This window comes from Bombina bombina, chromosome 2 (assembly GCF_027579735.1).
Source record: "Bombina bombina isolate aBomBom1 chromosome 2, aBomBom1.pri, whole genome shotgun sequence".
In the NCBI taxonomy this organism is placed as follows: Eukaryota; Metazoa; Chordata; class Amphibia; order Anura; family Bombinatoridae; genus Bombina; species Bombina bombina.
Window position 1 is genome coordinate 710,098,679 of NC_069500.1, and position 27,500 is coordinate 710,126,178.

At 36.7% G+C, this 27,500-nt stretch overlaps 1 protein-coding gene across 1 annotated transcript in view; it reads right to left on the bottom strand.

Moving 5' to 3' along the window:
- SHB (SH2 domain containing adaptor protein B) overlaps nt 1-27,500 on the bottom strand; it is a 476,823-nt gene that overhangs the window by 75,767 nt on the left and 373,556 nt on the right. Inside the window, exons 4-5 of the mRNA XM_053702707.1 lie at nt 15,554-15,725; nt 3,283-3,402 (exon numbers count right to left, since the gene is read on the bottom strand). Of these exons, the coding sequence (XP_053558682.1) occupies nt 3,283-3,402; nt 15,554-15,725 (292 nt within the window). The remainder of the gene's footprint in view (nt 1-3,282; nt 3,403-15,553; nt 15,726-27,500) is intronic.

Genomic DNA, 27,500 nt, shown 5'->3' on the forward strand with positions numbered 1-27,500 from the left:
ATTTGTCAGTTATTTCAGAATGCTAAACGATCACTGTTGGTCTATACTAATTAAAAGAATCGCAGATGATCTATAAAAGTAGTAGCCTGGCAATAAACCATAGCATTGCTCTGATGTCATTTCCTGTCAGATAGACATAAGGTCTAGTGAAAAAAAGTGGGGCGTGAGGGCGCTAATTAAAGCTTAAGGAATCGAACCTAGGAGAGATTCATCTATTACCCACGACCTTTCACACTAGCTGTTATATCAACATAGCTGCATATTGCCTTCTTTATTCGACTTAATAGAAACAAGCAGTTATAAATAGACACACTGCCTTGCAATAGAATTGCACTTTTGTTTATTCAATTCAAACTTTAGGAAAATCATCCTCTTCACATAATCACACGACACACTGTTGTCATATCATACACACTTTGGATTCCTTAAGCTTTAATTAGCGCCCTCACGCCCCACTTTTTTTCAATATTTAATTTAAAGTTAGAAGGACTTTTCTTTTGTGAGGTGTTTGGAATCGTAGTTTCCAGCGCTCTACTTATCTCACTCACTCCAATAAGGTCTAGTGACCCTCATCTGCATTTAAAATGTGGTGGCGATAAGAATTCTAAAAAAAAAAAAAAAACTTCTGTCCTAAACTTGGAACAAAATATAAAAGCAATTTGTCTGTAATCAGATACTTGTGCAACATTGCTCCTAAGTCTTATATTTAGTTTTTCTTTTATTCATTATCACATTCTGATGGATCAGAGTTTACACACACACACAAGCCCCTATTCATCAATTTTACAGCCACAATTTACATATTTCCTTAAAGTGACATAAAACAAGTTGGGATAGAGCCAAAATAATATAATATGTACTTTAATTACTTTAGCTGCAAATTTATACTGCAGTGCCTCACCATTAACCCTATCTTTTTAGTTTCTAAATTGTAAAGCTTTAACCCCCACCACCACCACAATTTCTTTTATGGCTGTATCTATGTTTATTGTTCTTTTGGTAAAATGCAAAAGTTGATAGGGATTATCTGCTGGAGCATGCCTAGAACCTGTGAATTCAGTTGAAATACAATGCCTGTGTCTAAACACTGATAAGAGGGGTGGAGTTAGCTGCTCCAGGCAGCTTAGCTATGTAATTCATTTTGCTTATTTTTGAAAATTATTTTAAAATACTTGCCAGCAATTTTTAACCAATTTTTTAATGCAAACTATTTTAAATTAATTAGCCCTTTTAGGATATGCACAGCTCTCAATCTGTTTTATGTCAATTTAACATTTTTAACACGTAGAGAAAAAATATGTATAAATATCTTCTCACTTGAAAAAGACAATGGCTCATTAGCCAGTATTTCATTACTAAATCACAAAATGTTCAAAAATCCAGTAGAGTTAAAGTGGCAAATGGCAATTTTTTTGTAGACATAATTGTGCACATGTGGCATATCTAGCATTTAAATGAGCAGATATAAAACAAAAATGTGCACCCAAATTATAATATTTTATTTTTTGCTGAACACAGATATCATCATATTTTAACTTCCAAAAGTTATAGCTCCCAAACTATCCCTTTGCAAAATAAAAGAGACAAATAAAAATAAGCAAATGTTTAGCCTTTTGGGGTACATTTATGTAAAAAAAAACGGATTGGGGTACATTCATGTAAAAAAAAAACGGATTGCCCCCATAGAAGTTTTTATCGTTTTTATTTCTTTACAAATAAATGTTCACTGTTGGCAGTGGTAACAAAACAATACTAAAATGAAAAATATCAACCAAATTTGTTAAAATAAAGGAAGATTAAACAATATGAGATTGGAATATAAAATGTTAAATTATGTGTAGTTAAAAAAAATCTGAAAACTGTTGGTTTTCTAAATCCCGCCGAGTTTGTATAAAGTAATAAAAATTCTGTGCAAATAACACTTTGTGCAATACAGGATTGTTGAAGTAATTATCTGGCAGGGTTTCCAAGCAACCTTGTTTGGACACACCTTTTTTATTTACCGTTTTATAGCTGTCCCTAGTTGTCCTCTGCAGGAAAGATAGATAATAGAAAACTGACGTTTAAACATAATGGCACCTATTACTTTCCAAACACTAAACCTTTACACTTATCTATTTAATATCTATTCTGACAGCCCCCTGATAACATGGCTGTAACTATTTACCATCTATTGACTTGCATTTAGCATTGTGTTGTGCTAAATCTTAAATAACTTTCTGTGTCTGAACACAGTGTTATCTATATGGCCCATGTGAACTATCAAGTCTTTTGTTGTGAAAAAACATTTAAAAAGCATGTGATTAGAGGCAGCCCTCAAGGGCTTATAAATTAGAATATGTACCTAACTAGCTTTAGTTTAAACTAAAAATATCAAGCTAAAAAAGCAAATTTGATGATAAAAGTAAATTTATAAGTTGATTAAAATTGCATTTCCTATATGAATAATGAAAGTTTAATTTTGACTAGACTGACCCTTTAAACAACTAATATAATTGTACAAAATACATCTACATATTATTCTGAGGTGCATTTTTCCTTTAAATAATAAATCATTATATCTAACATGTATTTACTGTTTAATATCCATCAATGCAGAATAATAAGCACTTATATGTGCCTCTCTTATGTAACATACATCCCCCTCTGTTCTGCCCCTCTTATATGATCTAAGTATCTGTTGTCCAGTCCGTTATATAACACAAATTGAAAGTGACCACCATAAATAACAATGTAAAAATGGAGACATGAGTTTTTTTTTAATGTAGGCTAACTAGATTTGGTCCTTCTGCTGTCACTGAAGTTCATACTAGCTACTATTGGTGCAAATCTAGTTGGCATGTGCTTAAAGGGACATAAAACCCAATTTTTTTCTTTCATGATTTAGAAAGAGCATGTAATTTTTAACAACTTTCTAATTTACTTCTTTTATCTATTTTGCTCCATTCTCTTGATATACTTTGCTGAAAAGCATATCTAGATATGCTTAGTAGCTGCTGATTGGTAGCTGCTCATAGATGCCTCACGTGATTGGCTCACCCATGTGCATTGTTATTTCTTCAACAAAGGATATCTAAAGAATGAAGCAAATGAGATAATAGAAGCAAAATGGAATGTTCTTTAAAATTGTATTCTCTACCTGAATCATGAAAGAAAATGTTTGGGTTTAGTGTCCCTTTAATTAAACTACTGAATTTTAATGATGCACTATAAATCCAAAGCTGACCATAAATGCTTCTTCAGCACACGTATATGATAACAAATTCATTGAAAAATACTCACTTTAGAGAGAGAGAATAGTCATGCTTACTCGTCTGACTATTTCGCACAAGATAGCTGCATTCTTTGCACAGCCTAAGTAGGTTCTCTGCATCTGTCCTGCTGATAGCTCCATGATACCATCTAAAAAAGAAGAATTTCATTACTATGTGGATAAAATAGTTATTTTTAATGCCAATCAGTATAATCAGTTACTTAAATAGTTTAATAGATGGTTTTATTTCTCAGCTGGTGTTCATAACAATGCTAATAGTTCACACATACGTTATATTTTAAAGACATATAAAACCTTCAATGATCTAACCAATCGCGAGGTGCATGCAACTGGGGCAAAAAACAAAATGTATGCTTACCTGATAAATTTCTTTCTTTTGCGATGTACCGAGTCCACGGATTCATCCTAACTTGTGGGATATTGTCCTTCCTGACAGGAAGTAGCAAAGAGAGCACCACAGCAGAGCTGTCTATATAGCTCCCCCCTTAACTCCACCCCCCAGTCATTCGACCGAAGGCCAAGGAAGAAAAGGAGAAACTATAAGGTGCAGAGGTGACTGAAGTTTACATAAAAAAATACTATCTGTCTTGAATAGACAGGGCGGGCCGTGGACTCGGTACATCGCAAAAGAAAGAAATTTATCAGGTAAGAATAAATTTTGTTTTCTTTTGCATGATGTACCGAGTCCACAGATTCATCCTAACTTGTGGGATACCAATACCAAAGCTTTAGGACACGGATGAAGGGAGGGACAAGACAGGAACCTAAACGGAAGGCACCACTGCTTGCAAAACCTTTCTCCCAAAAATAGCCTCCGAAGAAGCAAAAGTATCAAATTTATAAAATTTTGAAAAGGCATGAAGTGACGACCAAGTCGCAGCCTTACAAATCTATTTAACAGAAGCATCATTTTTAAAAGCCCATGTGGAAGCTACCGCTCTAGTAGAATGAGCTGTAATCCTTTCAGGAGGCTGCTGTCCATCAGTCTCATAAGCCAAACGGATGATGCTTTCAGCCAAAAGGAAAGAGAAGTCGCCGTAGCCTTTTGACCCCTACGCTTTCCAGAATAGACAACAAACAAATAAGATGTTTGACGAAAATCTTTGGATGCCTGCAAATAAAATTTCAAAGCACGAACCACGTCCAAGTTGTGCAACAGACGTTCCTTCTTACAAGAAGGATTAGGACACAGAGAAGGAACAACAATTTCTTGATTGATATTCCTGTTAGTAACAACCTTAGGTAGGAACCTAGGCTTGGTACGCAAAACCACCTTATCAGCATGGAACACCAGATAAGGTGAGTCACATTGTAAAGCAGATAGTTCAGAAACTCTTCGAGCTGAAGAGATGGCAACTAGGAACAAAACTTTCCAAGATAAAAGCTTAATATCTATGGAATGCATAGGTTCAAACGGAACCCCCTGAAGAACTCTAAGAACTAAATTTAGACTCCATGGCGGAGCAATAGGTTTAAACACAAACACAGGCTTAATTCTAACTAAAGCCTGACAAAAAGCCAGAACGTCTGGAACATCTGCCAGATGCTTGTGCAACAAAATAGACAGAGCAGATATCTGTCCCTTTAGAGATTTAGAGGACACATCAGCTGACCAGGACTTAAGCCATAACGCTCTACGCGCTAAAATGGCAAAACCTGAATTCTTAGCCGCTAATTTAGCAAGATGAAAAGCGGCATCTGTAATAAAAGAATTAGCCAACTTAACAGCCTTAATTCTGTCCAAAATATCATCTAGTGGGGTCTCCATCTGAAGAGCCTCTTCTAGAGCCTCAAACCAAAAGGCAGCTGCAGTGGTTACAGGAACAATGCATGCTATAGGTTGAAGAAGAAAACCTTGATGAACAAAATTTTTCTTTAGGAGACCCTCTAATTTTTATCCATAGGATCAATGAAAGCACAACTATCTTCAATAGGTATAGTTGTACGCTTAGCCAGGGTAGAAATAGCTCCCTCCACCTTAGGGACCGTCTGCCATGAGTCCTTTATGGTGTCAGAAATGGGAAACATTTTCTTAAAAACAGGAGGGGAGAGAACGGAATACCTGGTTTATCCCACTCCTTAGTAACAATGTCCGAAACCCTCTTAGGGACCGGAAACACATCAGTGTAAACAGGAATCTCTAAATATCTGTCCATTTTACACAATTTCTCTGGAACTACAATAGGGTCACAATTATCCAGAGTAGCTAAAACCTCCCTGAGCAATAAGCGGAGGTGCTCTAGCTTAAATTTAAATGCCGTCATATCTGAATCTGTCTGAGAGAACATCTTTCCTGAATCAGAAATCTCTCCCTCAGACAGCAAATCCCTCATCCCTACCTCAGAACATTGTGAATATCGGATACGGCAACTAAAGCGTCAGAAGGCTCAGCATTTGTTCTTAACCCAGAGCTACTGCGCTTCCCTTGCAACCCAGGCAGCTTAGATAAAACTTCTGTGAGGGTAGTATTCATAACTGAAGCCATATCTTGCAAGGTGAAAGAATTAGACGCACTAGAAGTACTCAGCGTCGCTTGTGCGGGCGTTAGTGGTTGTGACACTTGGGGAGAACTATATGGCAAAACCTGATTTACTTTTGTCTGAGAATCATCTAATGCCAAACTTTTATAAGTCAAAATATACTGTTTGCAATTTATAGACATATCAGTACAAGTGGGACACATTATAAGAGGGGGTTCCACAATGGCTTCTAAACAAATTGAACAATGAGTTTCCTCAGTGTCAGACATGTTTAACAGACTAGTAATAAAGCAAGCAAGCTTGGAAAACACTTTATTTAATGAAAAAAACACAATTTGCAAAAACGGTACTGTGCCTTTAAGAGAAAAAAAGGCATACACAAACTGCAAAACAGGTTAAAATTGCTTCAATTTTGCCGAAATTTTAACAGTATACCCACTAAGCTTTAGAAGGATTGCACCACAAGTAACAAAGCAATAGACCCCCAAATGAAAAAAACGGATTGAAATATGTCTAAAACCGGTTAAAACCCCTGTTGGCACCTTGCCACAGCTCTGCTGTGGCCCTACCTGCCCTTAGGAAGCGATAATATGGGGTTTAAAGCTTCAATTAGTCCCTCAGAAGACTCTCAGGAGAAGTTGCTTGCTGCTTGTAAATGTAGGCCCGCCTGCTGGGGCCTACACAAAACTAACAAACCCTGCCTGAAAGCCATGTGGGTTATAAACAACCCCAAAGAACCCTCAAGCAATGTCCCATAAAACAGAAAACGTTACTCCCAGACACAAAAACGTTTGTCCCAAATTCACATAACAAACTGAGTGCCCACAAAAAAATTAACCCTTTATGTAAACTAGTAAAAACCTCTGATAACACTAGGATTACTGCTTACCCTTCCCCTAATGGGGATACTGTCAGCCTTTCTGAGGCCTAGATTTGGAGTTTGGCGTTAGCCGTGAAAACCAGCGTTAGAGGCTCCTAACGCTGGTTTTAGGCTACCTCCGGTATTTGGAGTCACTCAAAATAGGGTCTAACGCTCACTTTTCAGCCGCGACTTTTCCATACCGCAGATCCCCTTACGTAAATTGCGTATCCTATCTTTTCAATGGGATCTTTCTAACTCCGGTATTTAGAGTCGTGTCTGAAGTGAGCGTTAGACATCTAACGACAAAACTCCAGCCGCAGGAAAAAAGTCAGTAGTTAAGAGCTTTCTGGGCTAACGCCGGTTTATAAAGCTCTTAACTACTGTACTCTAAAGTACACTAACACCCATAAACTACCTATGTACCCCTAAACCGAGGTCCCCCCACATCGCCGACACTCTATTACATTTTTTTAACCCCTAATCTGCCGACCGCCACCTACGTTATCCTTATGTACCCCTAATCTGCTGCCCCTAACACCGCCGACCCCTGTTATATTTATTAACCCCTAATCTGCCCCCCACAACGTCGCCGCCAGCTACCTACACTTATTAACCCCTAATCTGCCGACCGCAAAGCGCCGCCACCTACGTTATCCTTATGTACCCCTAATCTGCTGCCCCTAACACCGCCGACCCCTATATTATATTTATTAACCCCTAATCTGCCCCTCTCAACGTCGCCTCCACCTGCCTACACTTATTAACCCCTAATCTGCCGAGCGGACCGCACCGCTACTATAAAAAAGTTATTAACCCCTAATCCGCCTCACTAACCCTATAATAAATAGTATTAACCCCTAATCTGCCCTCCCTAACATCGCCGACACCTAACCAATTATTAACCCCTAATCTGCCGACTGGAGCTCACCGCTATTCTAATAAATGTATTAACCCCTAAAGCTAAGTCTAACCCTAACACTAACACCCCCCCTAACTTAAATATAATTTACATCTAACGAAATTAATTATCTCTTATTAAATAAATTATTCCTATTTAAAGCTAAATACTTACCTGTAAAATAAATCCTAATATAGCTACAATATAAATTATAATTATATTATAGCTATTTTAGGATTAATATTTATTTTACAGGCAACTTTGTAATTATTTTAACCATGTACAATAGCTATTAAATAGTTAAGAACTATTTAATAGTTACCTAGTTAAAATAATTACAAAATTACCTGTAAAATAAATCCTAACCTAAGTTACAATTAAACCTAACACTACACTAGCAATAAATTAATTAAATAAAATACCTATAATTATCTACAATTAAACCTAACACTACACTATCAATAAATAAATTAAATACAATATCTACAAATAACTACAATGAAATAAACTATCTAAAGTACAAAAAATAAAAAAGAACTAAGTTACAAAAAATAAAAAAATATTTACAAACATAAGAAAAATATTACAACAATTTTAAACTAATTACACCTACTCTAAGCCCCCTAATAAAATAACAAAGACCCCCAAAATAAAAAATGCCCTACCCTATTCTAAATTACTAAAGTTCAAAGCTCTTTTACCTTACCAGCCCTGAACAGGGCCCTTTGCAGGGCATGCCCCAAGAAGTTCAGCTCTTTTGCCTGTAAAAACAAAACATACAATACCCCCCCCCAACATTACAACCCACCACCCACATACCCCTAATCTAACCCAAACCCCCCTTAAATAAACCTAACACTAAGCCCCTGAAGATCATCCTACCTTGTCTTCACCTCACCAGGTATCACCGATCCGTCCTGGCTACAAAATCTTCATCCAACCCAAGCGGGGGCTGGCGATCCATCATCCGGTGGCTGAAGAGGTCCAGAAGAGGCTCCAAAGTCTTCATCCTATCCGGGAAGAAGAGGCGATCCGGACCGGCAACCATCTTGATCCAAGCGGCATCTTCTATCTTCATCCGATGACGACCGGCTCCATCCTGAAGACCTCCACCGCGGACCCATCTTCTTCCGGCAACGTCCAACTGAAGAATGACGGTTCCTTTAAGGGACGTCATCCAAGATGGCGTCCCTTGAATTCCGATTGGCTGATAGGATTCTATCAGCCAATCGGAATTAAGGTAGGAATATTCTGATTGGCTGCTGGAATCAGCCAATCAGAATCAAGTTCAATCCGATTGGCTGATCCAATCAGCCAATCACATTGAGTTCGCATTCTATTGGCTGATCGGAACAGCCAATAGAATGCGAGCTCAATCTGATTGGCTGATTGGATCAGCCAATCGGATTGAACTTGATTCTGATTGGCTGATTCCATCAGCCAATCAGAATATTCCTACCTTAATTCCGATTGGCTGATAGAATCCTATCAGCCAATCGGAATTCGAGGGACGCCATCTTGGATGACGTCATTTAAAGGAACCGTCATTCGTCATTTAGTCGTCGGCCAGGATGGATGTTCCGCGTCGGAGGTCTTCAGGATCCTGCCGCTCCGGATGGATGACCATAGAAGATCCCGCTTGGATGAAGACTTCAATCGGATGGAAGACCTCTTCTGCCAGGCTTGGATGAAGACTTCAGCCGGATCATGGACCTCTTCAGCCCCCCGCTTGGGCTTGGATCAGGACATCGGAGGAGCTCTTCTGGATCGATCGGTGAACCTGGTATGGTGAAGATAAGGTAGGAAGATCTTCAGGGGCTTAGTGTTAGGTTTATTTAAGGGGGGTTTGGGTTAGATTAGGGGTATGTGGGTGGTGGGTTGTAATGTTGGGGGGGGGGGGATTGTATGTTTTTTTTTACAGGCAAAAGAGCTGAACTTCTTGGGGCATGCCCCACAAAGGGCCCTGTTCAGGGCTGGTAAGGTAAAAGAACTTTGAACTTTAGTAATTTAGAATAGGGTAGGGCATTTTTTTTATTTTGGGGGGCTTTGTTATTTTATTAGGGGGCTTAGAGTAGGTGTAATTAGTTTAAAATTGTTGTAATATTTTTCTTATGTTTGTAAATATTTTTTTATTTTTTGTAACTTAGTTCTTTTTTATTTTTTGTACTTTAGATAGTTTATTTCATTGTAGTTATTTGTAGATATTGTATTTAATTTATTTATTGATAGTGTAGTGTTAGGTTTAATTGTAGATAATTATAGGTATTTTATTTAATTAATTTATTGCTAGTGTAGTGTTAGGTTTAATTGTAACTTAGGTTAGGATTTATTTTACAGGTAATTTTGTAATTATTTTAACTATTTTAGCTATTAAATAGTTCTTAACTATTTAATAGCTTTTGTACCTGGTTAAAATAAATACAAAGTTACCTGTAAAATAAATATTAATCCTAAAATAGCTATAATATAATTATAATGTATATTGTAGCTATATTAGGATTTATTTTACAGGTAAGTATTTAGCTTTAAATAGGAATCATTTATTTAATAAGAGTTAATTAATTTTGTTAGATGTAAATTATATTTAATTTAGGGGGGTGTTAGTGTTAGGGTTAGACTTAGCTTTAGGGGTTAATACATTTATTAGAATAGCGGTGAGCTCCAGTCGGCAGATTAGGGGTTAATAATTGAATTTAGGTGTCGGCGATGTTAGGGAGGGCAGATTAGGGGTTAATACTATTTATTATAGGGTTAGTGAGGCGGATTAGGGGTTAATAACTTTATTATACTAGCGCTCAGGTCCGGTCGGCAGATTAGGGGTTAATAAGTGTAGGCAGGTGGAGGCGACGTTGTGGGGGGCAGATTAGGGGTTAATAAATATAATATAGGGGTCGGCGATGTTAGGGCAGCAGATTAGGGGTACATAGGGATAATGTAAGTAGCGGCGGTTTACGGAGCGGCAGATTAGGGGTTAATAATAATATGCAGGGGTCAGCGATAGCGGGGGCGGCAGATTAGGGGTTAATAAGTGTAAGGTTAGGGGTGTTTAGACTCTGGGTACATGTTAGGGTGTTAGGTGCAGACGTAGGAAGTGTTTCCCCATAGCAAACAATGGGGCTGCGTTAGGAGCTGAACGCGGCTTTTTTGCAGGTGTTAGGTTTTTTTTCAGCTCAAACAGCCCCATTGTTTTCTATGGGGGAATCGTGCACGAGCACGTTTTTGAGGCTGGCCGCTTGCGTAAGCAACTCTGGTATCGAGAGTTGAAGCTGCGTTAAAAATGCTCTACGCTCCTAACGCAGCCTTTATGTGGACTCTCAATACCAGAGTTATTTTTATGGTGCGGCCAGAAAAAAGCCGGCGTTAGCTACGCGGGTCGTTATCGACAAAACTCCAAATCTAGGCCTGAGTTAACACAGTCTCTGCAGAAAAAATGACTGAACATACCTCATTGCTGTATAGCAAGAAACCGTTCCTCACACTGAAGTTTTCCTGTACCCCTCAGCTTCTGTGGGAACAGCAGTGGACCTTAGTTACAAATGCTAAGATCATCATCCTCCAGGCAGAAATCTTCATCTATGTCTTGCCTGAGAGTAAATAGTACAACACCGGTAGCATTTAAAAATAACAAACACTTGATTGAAGATAAAATAAAACTAACAGTTTAACACCTCTTCTCTTTACTCTTCCTGCTTAGAGCCAGCAAAGGAGAATGACTGGGGGGTGGAGTTAAGGGGGGAGTTATATAGACAGCTCTGCTGTGGTGCTCTCTTTGCTACTTCCTGTCAGGAAGGACAATATCCCACAAGTTAGGATGAATCCGTGGACTCAGTACATCATGCAAAAGAAATACATTTTGTTTTCTGAAGTAAATTAAAGTAAAAAAACATTTGAAATAATGTGCACTGCTTTTTAAATGTTTATTCAAACATTTTATCCATCCATTTATCATCCAAAGGACTAGCACTCTCATCTTTATATGACACAGCTGCTTATTTCAAGGGCAAATAAAGATACAGCCTGCACTCACTTTTGTTTTCAAACAAGAGAGAAAATTCAAAGTAATGTTTCAATGTATTGGTACAAAAAATGATATCCTTGACTTTATTTTCTTTATTAAAAAATGTTGTAAAAGACATTTTAAGGTTGTAGCACAAGTGTATGTGGAGACATGAGAGTGAGTGGGTCGCACAAAGGCCAAGAGTCATATCTCTCTTACTCCTGCTGTAACAGGTGATACATATTTGAGGTTAGCACATCTATATTTTGCCTCATCACACTGGAATTTAGAGCATATGAATGACAGCAAATGCATAACAGTAGTGAGGGAAACGGCTATAAAACTTTCCCTCGAGACAGAGTGGGATTTCAGGATATCCTTCTTTAATACAGGTGATTAATCAGTTTCTCAGTCATCTGGACTGAACCACCTGACTTTCTGGCCTGTAGGGAGAATTCCAGAAGAGGACTAACAGACAACTAAAAACCCAACAAAAGATAAAAACACACTATAGTATCACAGTGAAAACATATTTTTTTGAACACATAACAGAATAGCCATCAATCAAGAAAAATAACATGGTGCAAAATCTGTCCTGTCAGTACACCAATAAGTGCTATCCATCAAACTAAATGAAAATCCCCAAAAAGAAATAAGCAGCATACCAAGCTGTGTATAGACTTGATATGTTTAAAAAAATCTTGTTACACCAGCTGCATAGTATTAAAAATATTGGATTTTCTTTCTTTTGGTTTATTTTTGCAATTAAAATAGCTGGTTTTGTTCACCAAAACCACACTGTTTAATTTAATTTATAATACCTAATAATTGGCCTTTGTGTATAGAAAGACAGATGAGATAAGGCGATCAGATGCTGTTTCATGCTGAGCCAATTTGAATGGGCATGTTCTCAAAGGAACAGTAAAGTAAAAATTTAACTTTCATGATTCAGATAGAACATGTCATTCTAAACAACTTTCCAATTTCCTTCTATTATCTAATTTGCTTTATTCTCTTGGTATAAATAGGAACGTTGTTTAAAATTGTATGCTCTATCTGAATCATGAAATGTTTGGGTTTCTTACAGATTTGCTGCAATTGTTTCTTAATGGTCAAGCTTCACCTACCACTTTCCTCATTTGGAGGAGCCAAGCCTGACTTAAAGGGACAGTCTACACCAGATTTTTTTATTGTTTTAAAAGATAGATAATCTATCTATGTTAGGTTTGTGAAGCACCTGCCATTTGCCATTTCAGTTTTCAGTACTGAAAAATCCAAACATTTTCAGACTTTAAATTACAGGAAAAGGAGGCTAAAATAAATAATTGAAAGAAACATAGAATTTGACAGTAGATAAGAACCAAAAAGGCCCATCAAGTCTACCCATATCACATGTTACTTTTGCCTTAGGATAGCCTTATGCATGTCCCAGGCATTTTTAAATTCCTTTACAGTCTTTGTGCTTACCACCTCAAATGGAAGTTTATTCCATGAATCCACCACCCTTTCTGTAAAAAAATGCTTCCTCAAATTTCTCCTGAATCTGCTACCCTATAACTTTAGATTGTGACCCCTTGTTTTGGCATTTATTTTTTTGTGTAAAATGCTTTCAGCTTCTATTTTATTAAGTCCCTTCATATATTTGAAGGTTTCTATCATGTCACCTCTTTCCCTTCTATCCTCTAAACTATACATATTTAGATCATAGAGTCTTTCTTTGTACGTTTTATATTTTAGACCATGTACCATTTTAGTAGCCCTCCTTTGGACAGCTTCTAGTTTATTTATATCTTTCTGAAGATATGGTTTCCAGAACTGTACACAGAATTCCATATTTGTTCTAACTAATGATCTGTAAAGTGGCATAAGAAAGTATATTGCACAATTGTTTTACTATGCACAATTAAGAATTTTATATGACAATCTCAAAATGTTTGCTGCCCCTTTAAGCATCAATCTCTTGGATGCAAATGAGGAGCAAAAATGCCCAAACTTACAAATACGGAAAAATGCAAAATAATAAAATAGGTTTGTTGGCCTTAATGATACGGTGCACTGATGTGTCAGTCGATTTATAATCCTGTTGTGAAGATGCTCAGTTACATGCAGTCTAATTTATAATACAATTAAAGTTTATTACTAAAGATAGAATCTCGCACTAAAAACTAGAGTGACCACATTCCTTAGATTTAATTGCACTGAAGCATCATAACATATAAATAGCTGCAAGACGTATAGAGGTGCTGAGATACAGACCCTACATTTACAGGCAACAATAACAATCACTTGGTTTTGTTTTTGCTACTGATTATCAGTCAGACGTCTGCATAATGCCGATGTTGCTTTTTCATTATTGCCCAGGAGGAACAGCGCTTACCCTGATTTTATTTTCACTAATTAGTATGCTATTGTTTACCTTCCCAAACAGCTATTCACATCAGCCAGTATAGGCCTCCTCATGATTAAAGGGACAGAAAACTCAAAATATTTCTATCATGCAAATTATATGCTGCTTGAAAGAAAAGGAAAAAAGTTAAATCTGTTTATTTTTTATTCTGAAGCTCACAAGAAGCACCACTGAGCCTTAAAAGGACATAATGACTACATGAGAGATATAATGGTGTATGCAAAGATCAGCCTGAGAATATGTAAATGTATTTTTTTTAAATAATATAACGGGTACAAAGCCCTTTTTCAAACTGGAAAAGGTTTTTATTATGGAATATTTGCATATTTGCCTCTGTAAAATGGAACAGCTTGGAGAGGGGATAGGACAAGATGGTATCTTATGTCCTTTACACATTATGTACATGTCATAATACATCTTATACATGTAACCTAAAGGTAGTTTTATATTATTTTGTATTACTTTTGTATACAAAGTACCATCAGAAAGTGCAGTACTGTAATCAGAAAGGTAACAGTTGTTGGTAGCTTTTGATAACACAAAAACCAAACCAAATATGCAGCCAAAGAAAATTGTGACTCATTGATGGGGGAAGTATGATAATTTGTCACCGCTTTATTTTTTTTTAACAAAATCTTGAAAAAAATCTGAACTTCCGAATAATTCCGGATTTTGGATTTCCGAATTTTTACCTGTAGCGGTTTAAATATTTTAAAAGAAAAAGTGTAAAGTTTTAGTTATGAGCCCATAGAACAAATGGACACCTGCTGTGGCCAGTTAGGGACAATTATAACAAGTCACTAAAGTATGCAGCCAATGACTATGTGGAAAATAGCAGGAAGTGGAAAGCCTACTTTTCTACAATTAAATGGATACTAAACCCAATTTTTCTTTCTTTCTTTCTTTCATGATTCGGATAGAGCATGTAATTTTAGGCAGCTTTCTAATTTACTTCTATTCTCAATTTGTCTTTGTTCTCTTGCTATCTTTACTTTAAAAAGCAGGAATAAAAGGTTTGGAGCCAGCCCGTTTTAGGTTGAGAACCTGGGTTACGCTTGCTTATTGGATGGCTAAATGCAGGCACCAATCAGCAAGCCCTATCCAGGGTACTGAACAGAAAATAGGCCGGCTTCAAAGCTTTCATTTCTGCCTTTTCAAATAAAGATAGCAAGAAAATGAAGAAAAAGTTAGTAATTTAGAAAGTTGCTTAAAACTGCATGCTCTATCCAAATTATGAAAGAAAAAATTTGAGTTTACTATCCCTTAAAACTGTAGGAAAAGAGGATAAAATAAATAATGATGGTATATTGTATTTTTTACTACATATAATTAAACATTTTATACTCTCAATATGTTTAATGTCCTTATTGCTCATACATGATAAGCAGTTCCTTTATTGATACACTTAAAAAAACTCAGTACATCTGTTTTACAAAAATACAATACAACCACAGCACGGTTAACACCACACTATCCCGTGAAGTATTCATTTTAATTCTTACTGTTTTGTTGATCTTCAGAATTCAAATAATAAAGCATCAAGTAGCACCAACAGCATTTTTTTTCAAGTTGAACTGAAATTAAAAGTTCTAATTTCAAATAACAGATTTTTTTTTTTAATTTACACAAACTCACATTTGTTTCTCCAGTGCAACATTTGGATCTACTCGCTCTCCCAGGATTCCACAAAGCTCAGGGCTTCCGTGTTTTATTGGTTTGAATCCTCCACCAGGCGCTCTTAGCTGTCGTCGCCTGTCGCTTGATGGCGATGGAGAAGATTGACGTTTTTCGCTACCATTGAACTGGGCTGAAATAGAAGAGTAAAGCAGACCGGTTAATTGATGCAGATTTAGGCATTTGCTGAAATCACTATTGTTTTAATGTTATTCTAGCAAACACAGAAAATAAGTTTATTAAACCGCAAAATAAGACTGAGAATCTTGCCGATTGCTATAGTTTTAGTAGCAGATGTCTCAATCATTTGAAAGCAAGACATTAAATAAGTTAAGCCTTTTAAAGAAATCAAGTTATGTCAAAACTTTTATATCTGAAACAAGTAGAGATTCCAAAGAGCAAATGCACAATTACTCAGATATAAGAAAACAAAAACAAAAAACATTATTTATGTATGAACTTACCTGATAAATTCATTTCTTTCATATTAGCAAGAGTCCATGAGCTAGTGACGTATGGGATATACATTCCTACCAGGAGGGGCAAAGTTTCCCAAACCTTAAAATGCCTATAAATACACCCCTCACCACACCCACAATTCAATTTAACGAATAGCCAAGAAGTGGGGTGATAAGAAAAGAGCGAAAGCATCAAAAAAATAAGGAATTGGAATAATTGTGCTTTATACAAAAAAATCATAACCACCACAAAAAAGGGTGGGCCTCATGGACTCTTGCTAATATGAAAGAAATGAATTTATCAGGTAAGTTCTTACATAAATTATGTTTTCTTTCATGTAATTAGCAAGAGTCCATGAGCTAGTGACGTATGGGATATAAATACCCAAGGTGTGGAACTTCCACGCAAGAGTCACTAGAGAGGGAGGGATAAAATAAAGACAGCCAATTCCGCTGAAAAAATTAATCCACTACCCAAATCAAAAGTTTCAATTTTAAAAATGAAAAAAAAAACCCTGAAATTATAAGCAGAAGAATCAAACTGAAACAGCTGCCTGAAGTACTATTCTACCAAAAAACTGCTTCTAAAGAAGAGAAAACATCAAAATGGTAGAATTTAGTGAAAGTATGCAAAGAAGACCAAGTCATTGCTTTGCAAAATTAACCAACAGAAGCTTCATTCTTAAAAAGCTCAGGAAGTAGAAACTGACCTAGTAGAATGAGCCGTAATCCTCTGAGACGGGGAATAATCCGACTCCAAATAAGCATAATGAATCAAAAGCTTAACCAAGATGCCAAAGAAATGGCAGAAGCCTTCTGACCTTCCTAAAACCAGAAAAGATAACAAATAGACTAGAAGTCTGTCTGAAATCTGAGTAGCTTCAATATAATATTTCAAAACTCTTACCACATCCTAAAGAATGTAAGAATCTTACCAAAGAATTCTTAGGATTAGGACACAAGGAAAAGACAATAATTCCTCCACTAATGTTGTTAGAATTCACAACTTAGGTGAATATTGAAATGAGGACAGCAAAAAAACACCTTATCCTGATGAAAAATCAGAACAAGGAGATTCACAAAAAAGAACAGATAATTCAAAAATTGTTCTAGCTGAAGAGATGTCCAAAAAGAACAATACTTTCCATGAAAGTAATGAATGTCCAGAGCAAGCATATGCTCAAAATAGAAGAGCCTGAAAAACCTTCAGAACCCAATTAAGACTCCAAAGAGGAGAAATTGGCTTAATGACAGGTTTGATACGAATCAAAACCTGAAAAAAATGATGAAATGATGAAATGAAAATCAGAAAAGGATATTCACAAAAAAGAGCAGATAACTCAAAAACTCTTCTAGTAGAAGAAATAACCAAAAGGAACAATACTTTTCCAAGAAAGTAATTTAACGTCCAGAAAATGCATAGTTTCAAACGGAGGAGCCTGTAAAGCCCTCAGCACCAAATTTAGACTCCAAAGAGGAGAGATTGAATTAATGACAGGCTTGATATGGACCAAAACCTGTACAACACAATGAATATCAGGATGATTAGCAATCTTTCTGTGTAAAAAGAACAGAAAGAGTAAAGATTTGTCCTAACAAAGAATTGAAGACAAAACCTTATCAAAACCAACCTGAAAAAAGAGTCAGAAAAAACCTCTATGACTAAAAACCAAGCGTTCAATCTCAATCCATTCAAATGTAATGATTTGATATCCTGATGGAAAAAAAGGCCTTGAGAAAGAAAAGGTCTGGTTTAAACGGAGGTGTCCAACGTTGGCAACTGGCCATCCGAATGAGATTCGTATACCAAAACCTGAGAGGCCATGCTGGAGCTACCAGCATAACAAACAAATACTCCATAAGAATTTTGGAAGAAGAACTAGAGGCGGAAAGAAATAGGCAAAAAGATAATTCCAAAGAAATGTCAATGCATACACTACTTCCGCCTGAAGATTCCCGGACCTTAATAGGCCCCTGGGAAGTTCTTTATTCAGATGAAATGAAAAACATATCTGGGTAAGAGAGACCATTCTCCCGGAAGAAAAGCTTGATTAACAGAGATAATCCGCTTCCCAAATATCTATACCTGGGAAAAAAAACATAATTTATGTAAGAACTTACCTGATAAATTAATTTCTTTCATATTAGCAAGAGTCCATGAGCTAGTGACGTATGGGATATACATTCCTACCAGGAGGGGCAAAGTTTCCCAAACCTTAAAATGCCTATAAATACACCCCTCACCACACCCACAATTCAGTTTAACGAATAGCCAAGAAGTGGGGTGATAAGAAAAAAGTGCGAAAGCATATAAAATAAGGAATTGGAATAATTGTGCTTTATACAAAATCATAACCACCACAAAAAAAGGGCGGGCCTCATGGACTCTTGCTAATATGAAAGAAATGAATTTATCAGGTAAGTTCTTACATAAATTATGTTTTCTTTCATGTAATTAGCAAGAGTCCATGAGCTAGTGACGTATGGGATAATGACTACCCAAGAAGTGGATCTTTCCACACAAGAGTCACTAGAGAGGGAGGGATAAAATAAAGACAGCCAATTCCTGCTGAAAATAATCCACACCCAAAATAAAGTTTAATGAAAAACATAAGCAGAAGATTCAAACTGAAACCGCTGCCTGAAGTACTTTTCTACCAAAAACTGCTTCAGAAGAAGAAAATACATCAAAATGGTAGAATTTAGTAAAAGTATGCAAAGAGGACCAAGTCGCTGCTTTGCAGATCTGGTCAACCGAAGCTTCATTCCTAAACGCCCAGGAAGTAGAAACTGACCTAGTAGAATGAGCTGTAATTCTCTGAGGCGGAGTTTTACCCGACTCAACATAGGCAAGATGAATTAAAGATTTTAACCAAGATGCCAAAGAAATGGCAGAAGCTTTCTGGCCTTTTCTAGAACCGGAAAAAATAACAAATAGACTAGAAGTCTTACGAAAAGATTTCGTAGCTTCAACATAATATTTCAAAGCTCTAACAACATCCAAAGAATGCAACGATTTCTCCTTAGAATTCTTAGGATTAGGACATAATGAAGGAACCACAATTTCTCTACTAATGTTGTTGGAATTCACAACTTTAGGTAAAAATTCAAAAGAAGTTCGCAACACCGCCTTATCCTGATGAAAAATCAGAAAAGGAGACTCACAAGAAAGAGCAGATAATTCAGAAACTCTTCTGGCAGAAGAGATGGACAAAAGGAACAAAAAAACTTTCCAAGAAAGTAATTTAATATCCAATGAATGCATAGGTTCAAATGGAGGAGCTTGAAGAGCCCCCAGAACCAAATTCAAACTCCAAGGAGGAGAAATTGACTTAATGACAGGCTTTATACGAACCAAAGCTTGTACAAAACAATGAATATCAGGAAGAATAGCAATCTTTCTGTGAAAAAGAACAGAAAGAGCAGAGATTTGACCTTTCAAGGAACTTGCGGACAAACCCTTATCTAAACCATCCTGAAGAATACTGTAATATTCTCGGTATTCTAAAAGAATGCCAAGAAAAATGATGAGAAAGACACCAAGAAATATAAGTCTTCCAGACTCTATAATATATCTCTCTGGATACAGATGTACGAGCCTGTAACATAGTATTAATCACAGAGTCAGAGAAACCTCTTTGACCAAGAATCAAGCGTTCAATCGCCATACCTTTAAATTTAAGGATTTCAGATCCTGATGGAAAAAAAGGACCTTGAGACAAAAGGTCTGGTCTTAACGGAAGAGTCCACGGTTGGCAAGAGGCCATCCGGACAAGATCCGCATACCAAAACCTGTAAGGCCATGCCGGAGCTACCAGCAGAACAAACGAGCATTCCTTCAGAATCTTGGAGGTTACTCTTGGAAGAAGAACTAGAGGCGGAAAGATATAGGCAGGATGATACTTCCAAGGAAGTGATAATGCATCCACTGCCTCCGCCTGAGGATCCCGGGATCTGGACAGATACCTGGGAAGTTTCTTGTTTAGATGAGAAGCCATCAGATCTATTTCTGGAAGTTCCTACATTTGAACAATCTGAAGAAATACCTCTGGGTGAAGAGACCATTCGCCCGGATGCAACGTTTGACGACTGAGATAATCCGCTTTCCAATTGTCCATACCTGGGATATGAACCGCAGAGATTAGACAGGAGCTGGATTCCGCCCAAACCAAAATTCGAGATACTTCTTTCATAGCCAGAGGACTGTGAGTCCCTCCTTGATGATTGATGTATGCCACAGTTGTGACATTGTCTATCTGAAAACAAATGAACAACTCTCTCTTCAGAAGAGGCCAAGACTGAAGAGCTCTGAAAATTGCACGGAGTTCCAAAATATTGATCGGAAATCTCACCTCCTGAGATTCCCAAACCCCTTGTGCCGTCAGATACCCCCACACAGCTCCCCAACCTGTAAGACTTGCATCTGTTGAGATTATAGTCCAGGTCGGAAGAACAAAGAAGCCCCCTGAACTAAACGATGGTGATCTGTCCACCATGTCAGAGAGTGTTGTAAAATCGGTTTAAAGATATTAATTGAGATGTCTTTGAGTAATCCCTGCACCATTGGTTCAGCATACAGAGCTGAAGAGGTCGCATGTGAAAACGAGCAAAGGAGATCGCATCTGATGCGGCAGTCCTAAGACCCAACATTTCCATGTATAAGGCTACCAAAGGGAATGATTGTGACTGAAGGTTTTGACAAGCTGATATCAATGTTAAACTTCTCTTGTCTGACAAGGACAGAGTCATAGACACTGAATTTATCTAGAAACCTAAAAAGGTTACCCTTGTCTGAGGAATCAATGAACTGATTGGTAAATTGATCCTCCAACCATGAACTTGAAGAAACAACACAAGTCGATTCGTATGAGATTCTTCGAAAATGAGAAGACTGAGCAAATACCAAGATATCGTCCAAATAAGGAAATACCAAAACCCTATTCTCTGATTACAGAAAGAAGGGCACCGAGAACCTTTGAAAAAAATTCTTGGAACTGAGGCTAAGCCAAACGGTAGAGCCACAAAACTGGTAATGCTTGTCTAAAAAGAGAATCTCAGACACTAAAAGTGATCTGGATGAATCGGAATATGCAGATACACATCCTGTAAATCTATTGTAGACATATAATGCCCTTGCTAAACAAAAGGCAGGATAGTCCTACAGTAACCATGTTGAATGTTGGTATCCTAACATAATGATTCAATAATGATAGATCCGGAACTGGTCTGAAGGAATTGACCTTCTTTGGTACAATGAAGAGATAAAATAAGACCCCAGCCCCTGTTCCAGAACTGGAACTGGCATAAATACTCCAGCCAACTCTAGATCTGAAACACATTTCAGAAATGCTGAGCCTTTGCTGTGTTAACTGGGACACGGGAAAGAAAAGAATCTCTTAGCAGGAGGCCTTAACTTGAAGCCAATTCTGTACCTTTCTGAAACAATGTTTCTGAAACCAGAGATTAAGAACGGAATTGATCCAAATTTCTTTGAAGAAAACGTAATCTGCCCCATACCAGCTGAGCTGGAATAAGGGCCGCACCTTCATAGGTACTTAGGAGCTGGCTATAGGTTTCTATAAGGCTTGGATATATTCCAAACTGGAAATAGTTTCCAAACTGATACCGCTCCTGAGGATGAAGGATCAGGCTTTTGTTCCTTGTGAGGAAAGGAACGAAAATGATTATTTACCCTGGAAAGAAAGGGAAAGCAAAGTTGACTTAGAAGACATGTCAGCATTCCAAGTTTAATCCATAATGCTATTCTAGCTAAAATAGCTAGAGACATATACCTGACATCAACTCTAATGATATCAAAAGATGGTATCACCAATAAAATTATTAGCATGTTATAGAATAAAAATAATGCTATAAAATTATGATCTGTTACTTGTTGCGCTAAAGCTTCTAACCAAAAAGTTGAAGCTGCAGCAACATCCGCTAAAAATATAGCAGGTCTAAGAAGATTACCTGAACATAAGTAAGCTTTTCTTAGAAAGGAATCAATTTTCCTATCTAAAGGATCCTTAAATGAAGTACTATCTGCCGTAGGAATAGTAGTACATTAGCAGGAGTAGAGACAGCCCCATAACCTTAGGGATTTTTGTCTCAAAAAACTCTAATCTGTCAGATGGCACAGGATATAATTTGCTTAAACGTCTAGAAGGAGTAAATAAATTACCCAAATTATTCCATTCCCTGGAAATTACTTCAGAAATAGCATCAGGGAGATAAAACACTTCTGGAATAACTACAGGAGATTTAAAAACCTTATTTAAACGTTTACATTTAGTATCAAGAGGACCAGAATCCTCTATTTCTAATGCAAATAACACTTCTTTAAGTAAAGAACGAATAAATTCCATCTTGAACAAATACAAAGATTTATCAGCATCAACCTCTGAGACAGAAACCTCAGAACCAGAAGAACCATTATCAGTATCAGAATGATGATGTTCATTTAAAAATTCATCTGAAAAAAAGAGAAGTTTTAAAAGACTTTTATGTATACTAGAAGGAAAAATAACAGACATAGCCTTCTTAATGGATTTAAAAAATAAAATCTCTTATGTTATCAGGAACACTCTGAAAATTAGATGTTGACGGAACAGCAACAGGTAATGTAACAGTACTAAAGGAAATTTTATCTGCATTAATAAGTTTGACATGACATGCAATACAAATAACAGCTGGAGAAACAGATACCAAAAGTTTATAGCAGATACACTTAGCTTGGTAGCTCCAGCATTGTGCAGTGATTTTCCTGAAGTATCTTCTGACTCAGTTGCAACGTGGAACATCTTGCAATATGTAAAAGAAAAAAACAACATATAAAGCAAAATTGATCAAATTCCTTAAATGACAGTTTCAGGAATGGGAAAAAATGCCAAAGAACAAGCTTCTAGCAACCAGAAGCAATAAAAAATGAGACTTAAATAATGTGGAGACAAAAGTGACGCCCATATTTTTTCGCGCCAAATAAGACGCCCACATTATTTGGCGCCTAAATGCTTTTTGGCGCCAAAAATGACGCCACATCCGGAACGCCGACATTTTTGGCGCGAAATAACGTCAAAGAATGACGCAACTTCCGGCGACACGTATGACGCCGGAAACGGAAATAGAATTTTTGCGCCAAAAAAGTCCGCGCCAAGAATGACGCAATAAAATGAAGCATTTTCAGCCCCCGCGAGCCTAACAGCCCACATGGAAAAAGTCAAATTTTAAGGTAAAAAATGTTAAATTAAAATGCATTATCCCAAATATGAAACTGACTGTCTGAAAAATAAGGAAAGTCGAACATTCTGAGTCAAGGCAAATAAATGTTTGAATACATATATTTAGAACTTTATAAACAAAGTGCCCAACCATAGCTAGGAGTGTCACAGAAAATAAGACTTACTTACCCCAGGACACTCATCTACATATAGCAGATAGCCAAACCAGTACTGAAACGAGAATCAGCAGAGGTAATGGTATATATAAGAGTATATCGTCGATCTGAAAAGGGAGGTAAGAGATGAATCTCTACGACCGATAACAGAGAACCTATGAAATAGACCCCTTAGAAGGAGATCACTGCATTCAAATAGGCAATACTCTCCTCACATCCCTCTGACATTCACTGCACGCTGAGAGGAAAACCGGGCTCCAACTTGCTGCGGAGCGCATATCAACGTAGAATCTAGCACAAACTTACTTCACCACCTCCATCGGAGGCAAAGTTTGTAAAACTGAATTGTGGGTGTGGTGAGGGGTGTATTTATAGGCATTTTAAGGTTTGGGAAACTTTGCCCCTCCTGGTAGGAATGTATATCCCATACGTCACTAGCTCATGGACTCTTGCTAATTACATGAAAGAAACACAGAATTTAGATAGGAGCTGGATTTAGCCCAAGCTAATATCCGAGACACTTCTGTCACAGCCTAAGGACTGATAGTCCTACTCTGATGATTGACATACACCATAGTAGTGATATTGTTTAAAAAACATTAAACGTCTCTTCTTCAAAAAGAAACAAACTGAAAAAACTCTGAGAAAACACAGAGTTCTAAAATATCAAATGGTAATCTCGCCTCCTGAGATTTCCAAACCCCTTGTGCTGACAGAGATCCTCAGACAGCCTCCCAACCAAAAAGACTCACATCTGTAGAGATCATGGTCCAGGTTGAAAGAAACAAAGAGACCTGTAGACTAAATGATGGTGATCTTAACCACCAAATCAAGAGAGATAAATATTAGGATTCGAAAATTAAATATGCGAAATCCTAGAATCCCTGCACCATAATTCAGCATAAAAGACTGAAAAGGTTCTTTCTATTGAAAATGAGCAAAGGGAATTAAATCCAATGCTGTGGCCATAAGACCTAAAACTTCTATGCATATATAGCAACTGAAAATAGAGACTAAAGGTACCGACAAACGGAACACAATAAAATTGTCCCTTGTCTGATAGAGACAAAGACAGAGACACAAATATCTGGAAACCTAAAAAAGGTAACCCTTGTGTGAGGAATCAAGAGCTTTTGAAAAAAAGATCCTCTAACTATGTCCTGAAGAGCAAAGTGAATCATATGAGATTCCGCATCCTCAGAAAATAATCTGAATGAAAACAGAAAAATGAAAATATGCATTTATTGTATCTAATGAAAACAAATAATGCTATCACTGACCAAAAAGGCAGAATAGTTTGAATAAAACTCCAAAACCCAGTTACTAAAAATGGAACTGGAAGAAATACCCCAGAAGATTCCAGGTCTGAGCAGCGCTTGAACCCCATGGGTGCCCAGCCATGCTTCAACAGTACCCAAAATATATAGGACCGAAACACACTTAAAGAAAAGTGTTAGCCTTACTGGAATAAAATCAAAGAAATTTGGACCGAATAGAACCAAATAAATTTAAAAAAAGTCTTAACCTGCCCCTTGCCAGCCAAGCTGGAATACGGCACGTACATCACAATATTAGGGAGCTGATTTCGAACTAAAAAATTTCCAATTATAAACATGTTACTTGGGAAAGAATTCAGGAATTCGTTCCTTAATAAGAACAACCAAACTAGTATAAGCTTAAAGTTTTAGTCTTAGAACTCAATCTTGAAGCCCAGAGTAACAGTTAAGAATTGAATCCAATTATAAAACAAATAATTGATTTATCTTAGAACAAAAGAAATATAGATTTTTTTTTTTTTTTTTTTTAAAAATCACAAAATTATTCTAGCTAAAAAAGCTTAAGACATAGATTAACCCTCATTTGCGAAATATTCAATAAAATGAAGACACAAATGAAATTATTAGCATGATAGTCCAGTTTAAAGGAACAGTCAATACAGTGGACTTGCATAATCAATAAATGCAAAACAACAAGACAAATGCAACAGCACCTAGTCTAGTAAATGTTGTCCCTTAACAATGCTAAAATAAATCATAATCTGATACTTGATCTTAAAGTAAACAGAACAAAATGAAGCAATTGCAATATCCAAATAAATCACAGGACCAAGAAAAGTACCTGAAACTAAATAATTTTCCATGAATAAGACACAACCATCTAAAGGAAAATAAATACTATTTTGCTATAGAAACAATAGCATAATTAGTAGGAGTAGAGATAGCCCCAATAAATTGGAGAACCCTCCAAATTGAATTTAACTGCTGGCAAAGAAAATAGTTTAAAACCTCTGAAGAAGGAAAAAAAGAAAATTCTCAGCCTATTCCATTCCCTAGTATAGGGAATTGGAAAGAGAACTAGTTACCCTAATATTCAAAATTATCAACACCTTTTCAACAAAGAACAAATGTACTTTAATAAAAAAAAAATAAAATAAAAAAAAAAAAGTAGATTTGTTAGTGTCAATATCTGATGAAGAAAATTCTGAAAAAGAAAAAACATCATCAGAGAAGGATAAATCAGTATGTTGTTGGTCATTTGAAACTTCAATAATTAAAAAAGAAGTGAAAAAGACCTAAAAAATTTTTATTAAAAAGGCACAAGGTCAGACAAAGCCTTTAAAATAGAATCAAAAAAATATTTCTTATAAATCTTCTAAATATTTCTTGTACATAAGATGTAAGAATAGCATAAATACTAATGGATTCTGCATGTAAAAGTATATCATAATAACTTATTACAAACCATAGCTAAAGATAAACATTTATAACATTTAAAATAAATGAACTTAGCTTTGGTAGAACTGAAACTCAGTTAAGCGTTTTTCCAGAAGTGGCTTCTGATTCAGGGTCAATCTGAGACATCTTGCAATATGTAATAGAAAAAACAACATATAAAGCAAAATTGATCAAATTCCTTAAATGACAGTTTCAGGAATGGGAAAAAATGCCAATGAACAAGCTTCTAGCAACCAGAAGCAATAAACAATGAGACTTAAATATTGAGGAGACAACAATGACGCTCACATCCGGTAACGCTGACATTTTTGTCGCAAAAATGTAAAAAAAATGACGCAACTTCCGGCGACACGTATGACGCCGGAAATGACAAGAAAATTTTTGCGCCAAGAAAGTCAGCGCCAAGAATGACGCAATAAAATGAAGCATTTTCAGCCCCCGCGAGCCTAACAGCCCACAGGAAAAAAAGTCAAATTTTAAAGGTAAGAAAAATTTAATATTCAAATGCATTATCCCAAATAATGAAACTGACTGTCTGAAATAAGGAATATTGAACATCCTGAATCAAGGCAAATAAATGTTTAAACACATATATTTAGAACTTTATATAAAAGTGCCCAACCATAGCTTAGAGTGTCACAGAAAATAAGACTTACTTACCCCAGGACACTCATCTACATATAGTAGAAAGCCAAACCAGTACTGAAACGAGAATCAGTAGAGGAAATGGTATATATAAGAGTATATCGTTGATCTGAAAAGGGAGGTAAGAGATGAATCTCTACGACCGATAACAGAGAACCTATGAAATAGACCCCGTAGAAGGAGATCATTGAATTCAAATAGGCAATACTCTCTTCACATCCCTCTGACATTCACTGCACACTGAGAGGAAAAACCGGGCTCCAGCCTACTGCGAAGCGCATATCAACGAAGAATCTAGCACAAACTTACTTCACCACCTCCATGGGAGGCAAAGTTTGTAAAACTGAATTGTGGGTGTGGTGAGGGGTGTATTTATAGGCATTTTAAGGTTTGGGAAACTTTGCCCCTCCTGGTAGGAATGTATATCCCATACGTCACTAGCTCATGGACTCTTGCTAATTACATGAAAGAAAACAGGACCACTGTTAGATCTGAAAGGGACATTGTAGTGTTAAAATCACATGCACTAATTTGTTAAAGTATATAAATCCAACACTAGAGACCCTGCATTGATATGTGCTTAAAGAGACACTCAAGACAAAATAAACCTCTATGATTCAGAAAGAGCATGCCATTTTAAGACACTTTCCAATTTACTTCCATTATCAAATTTTGTA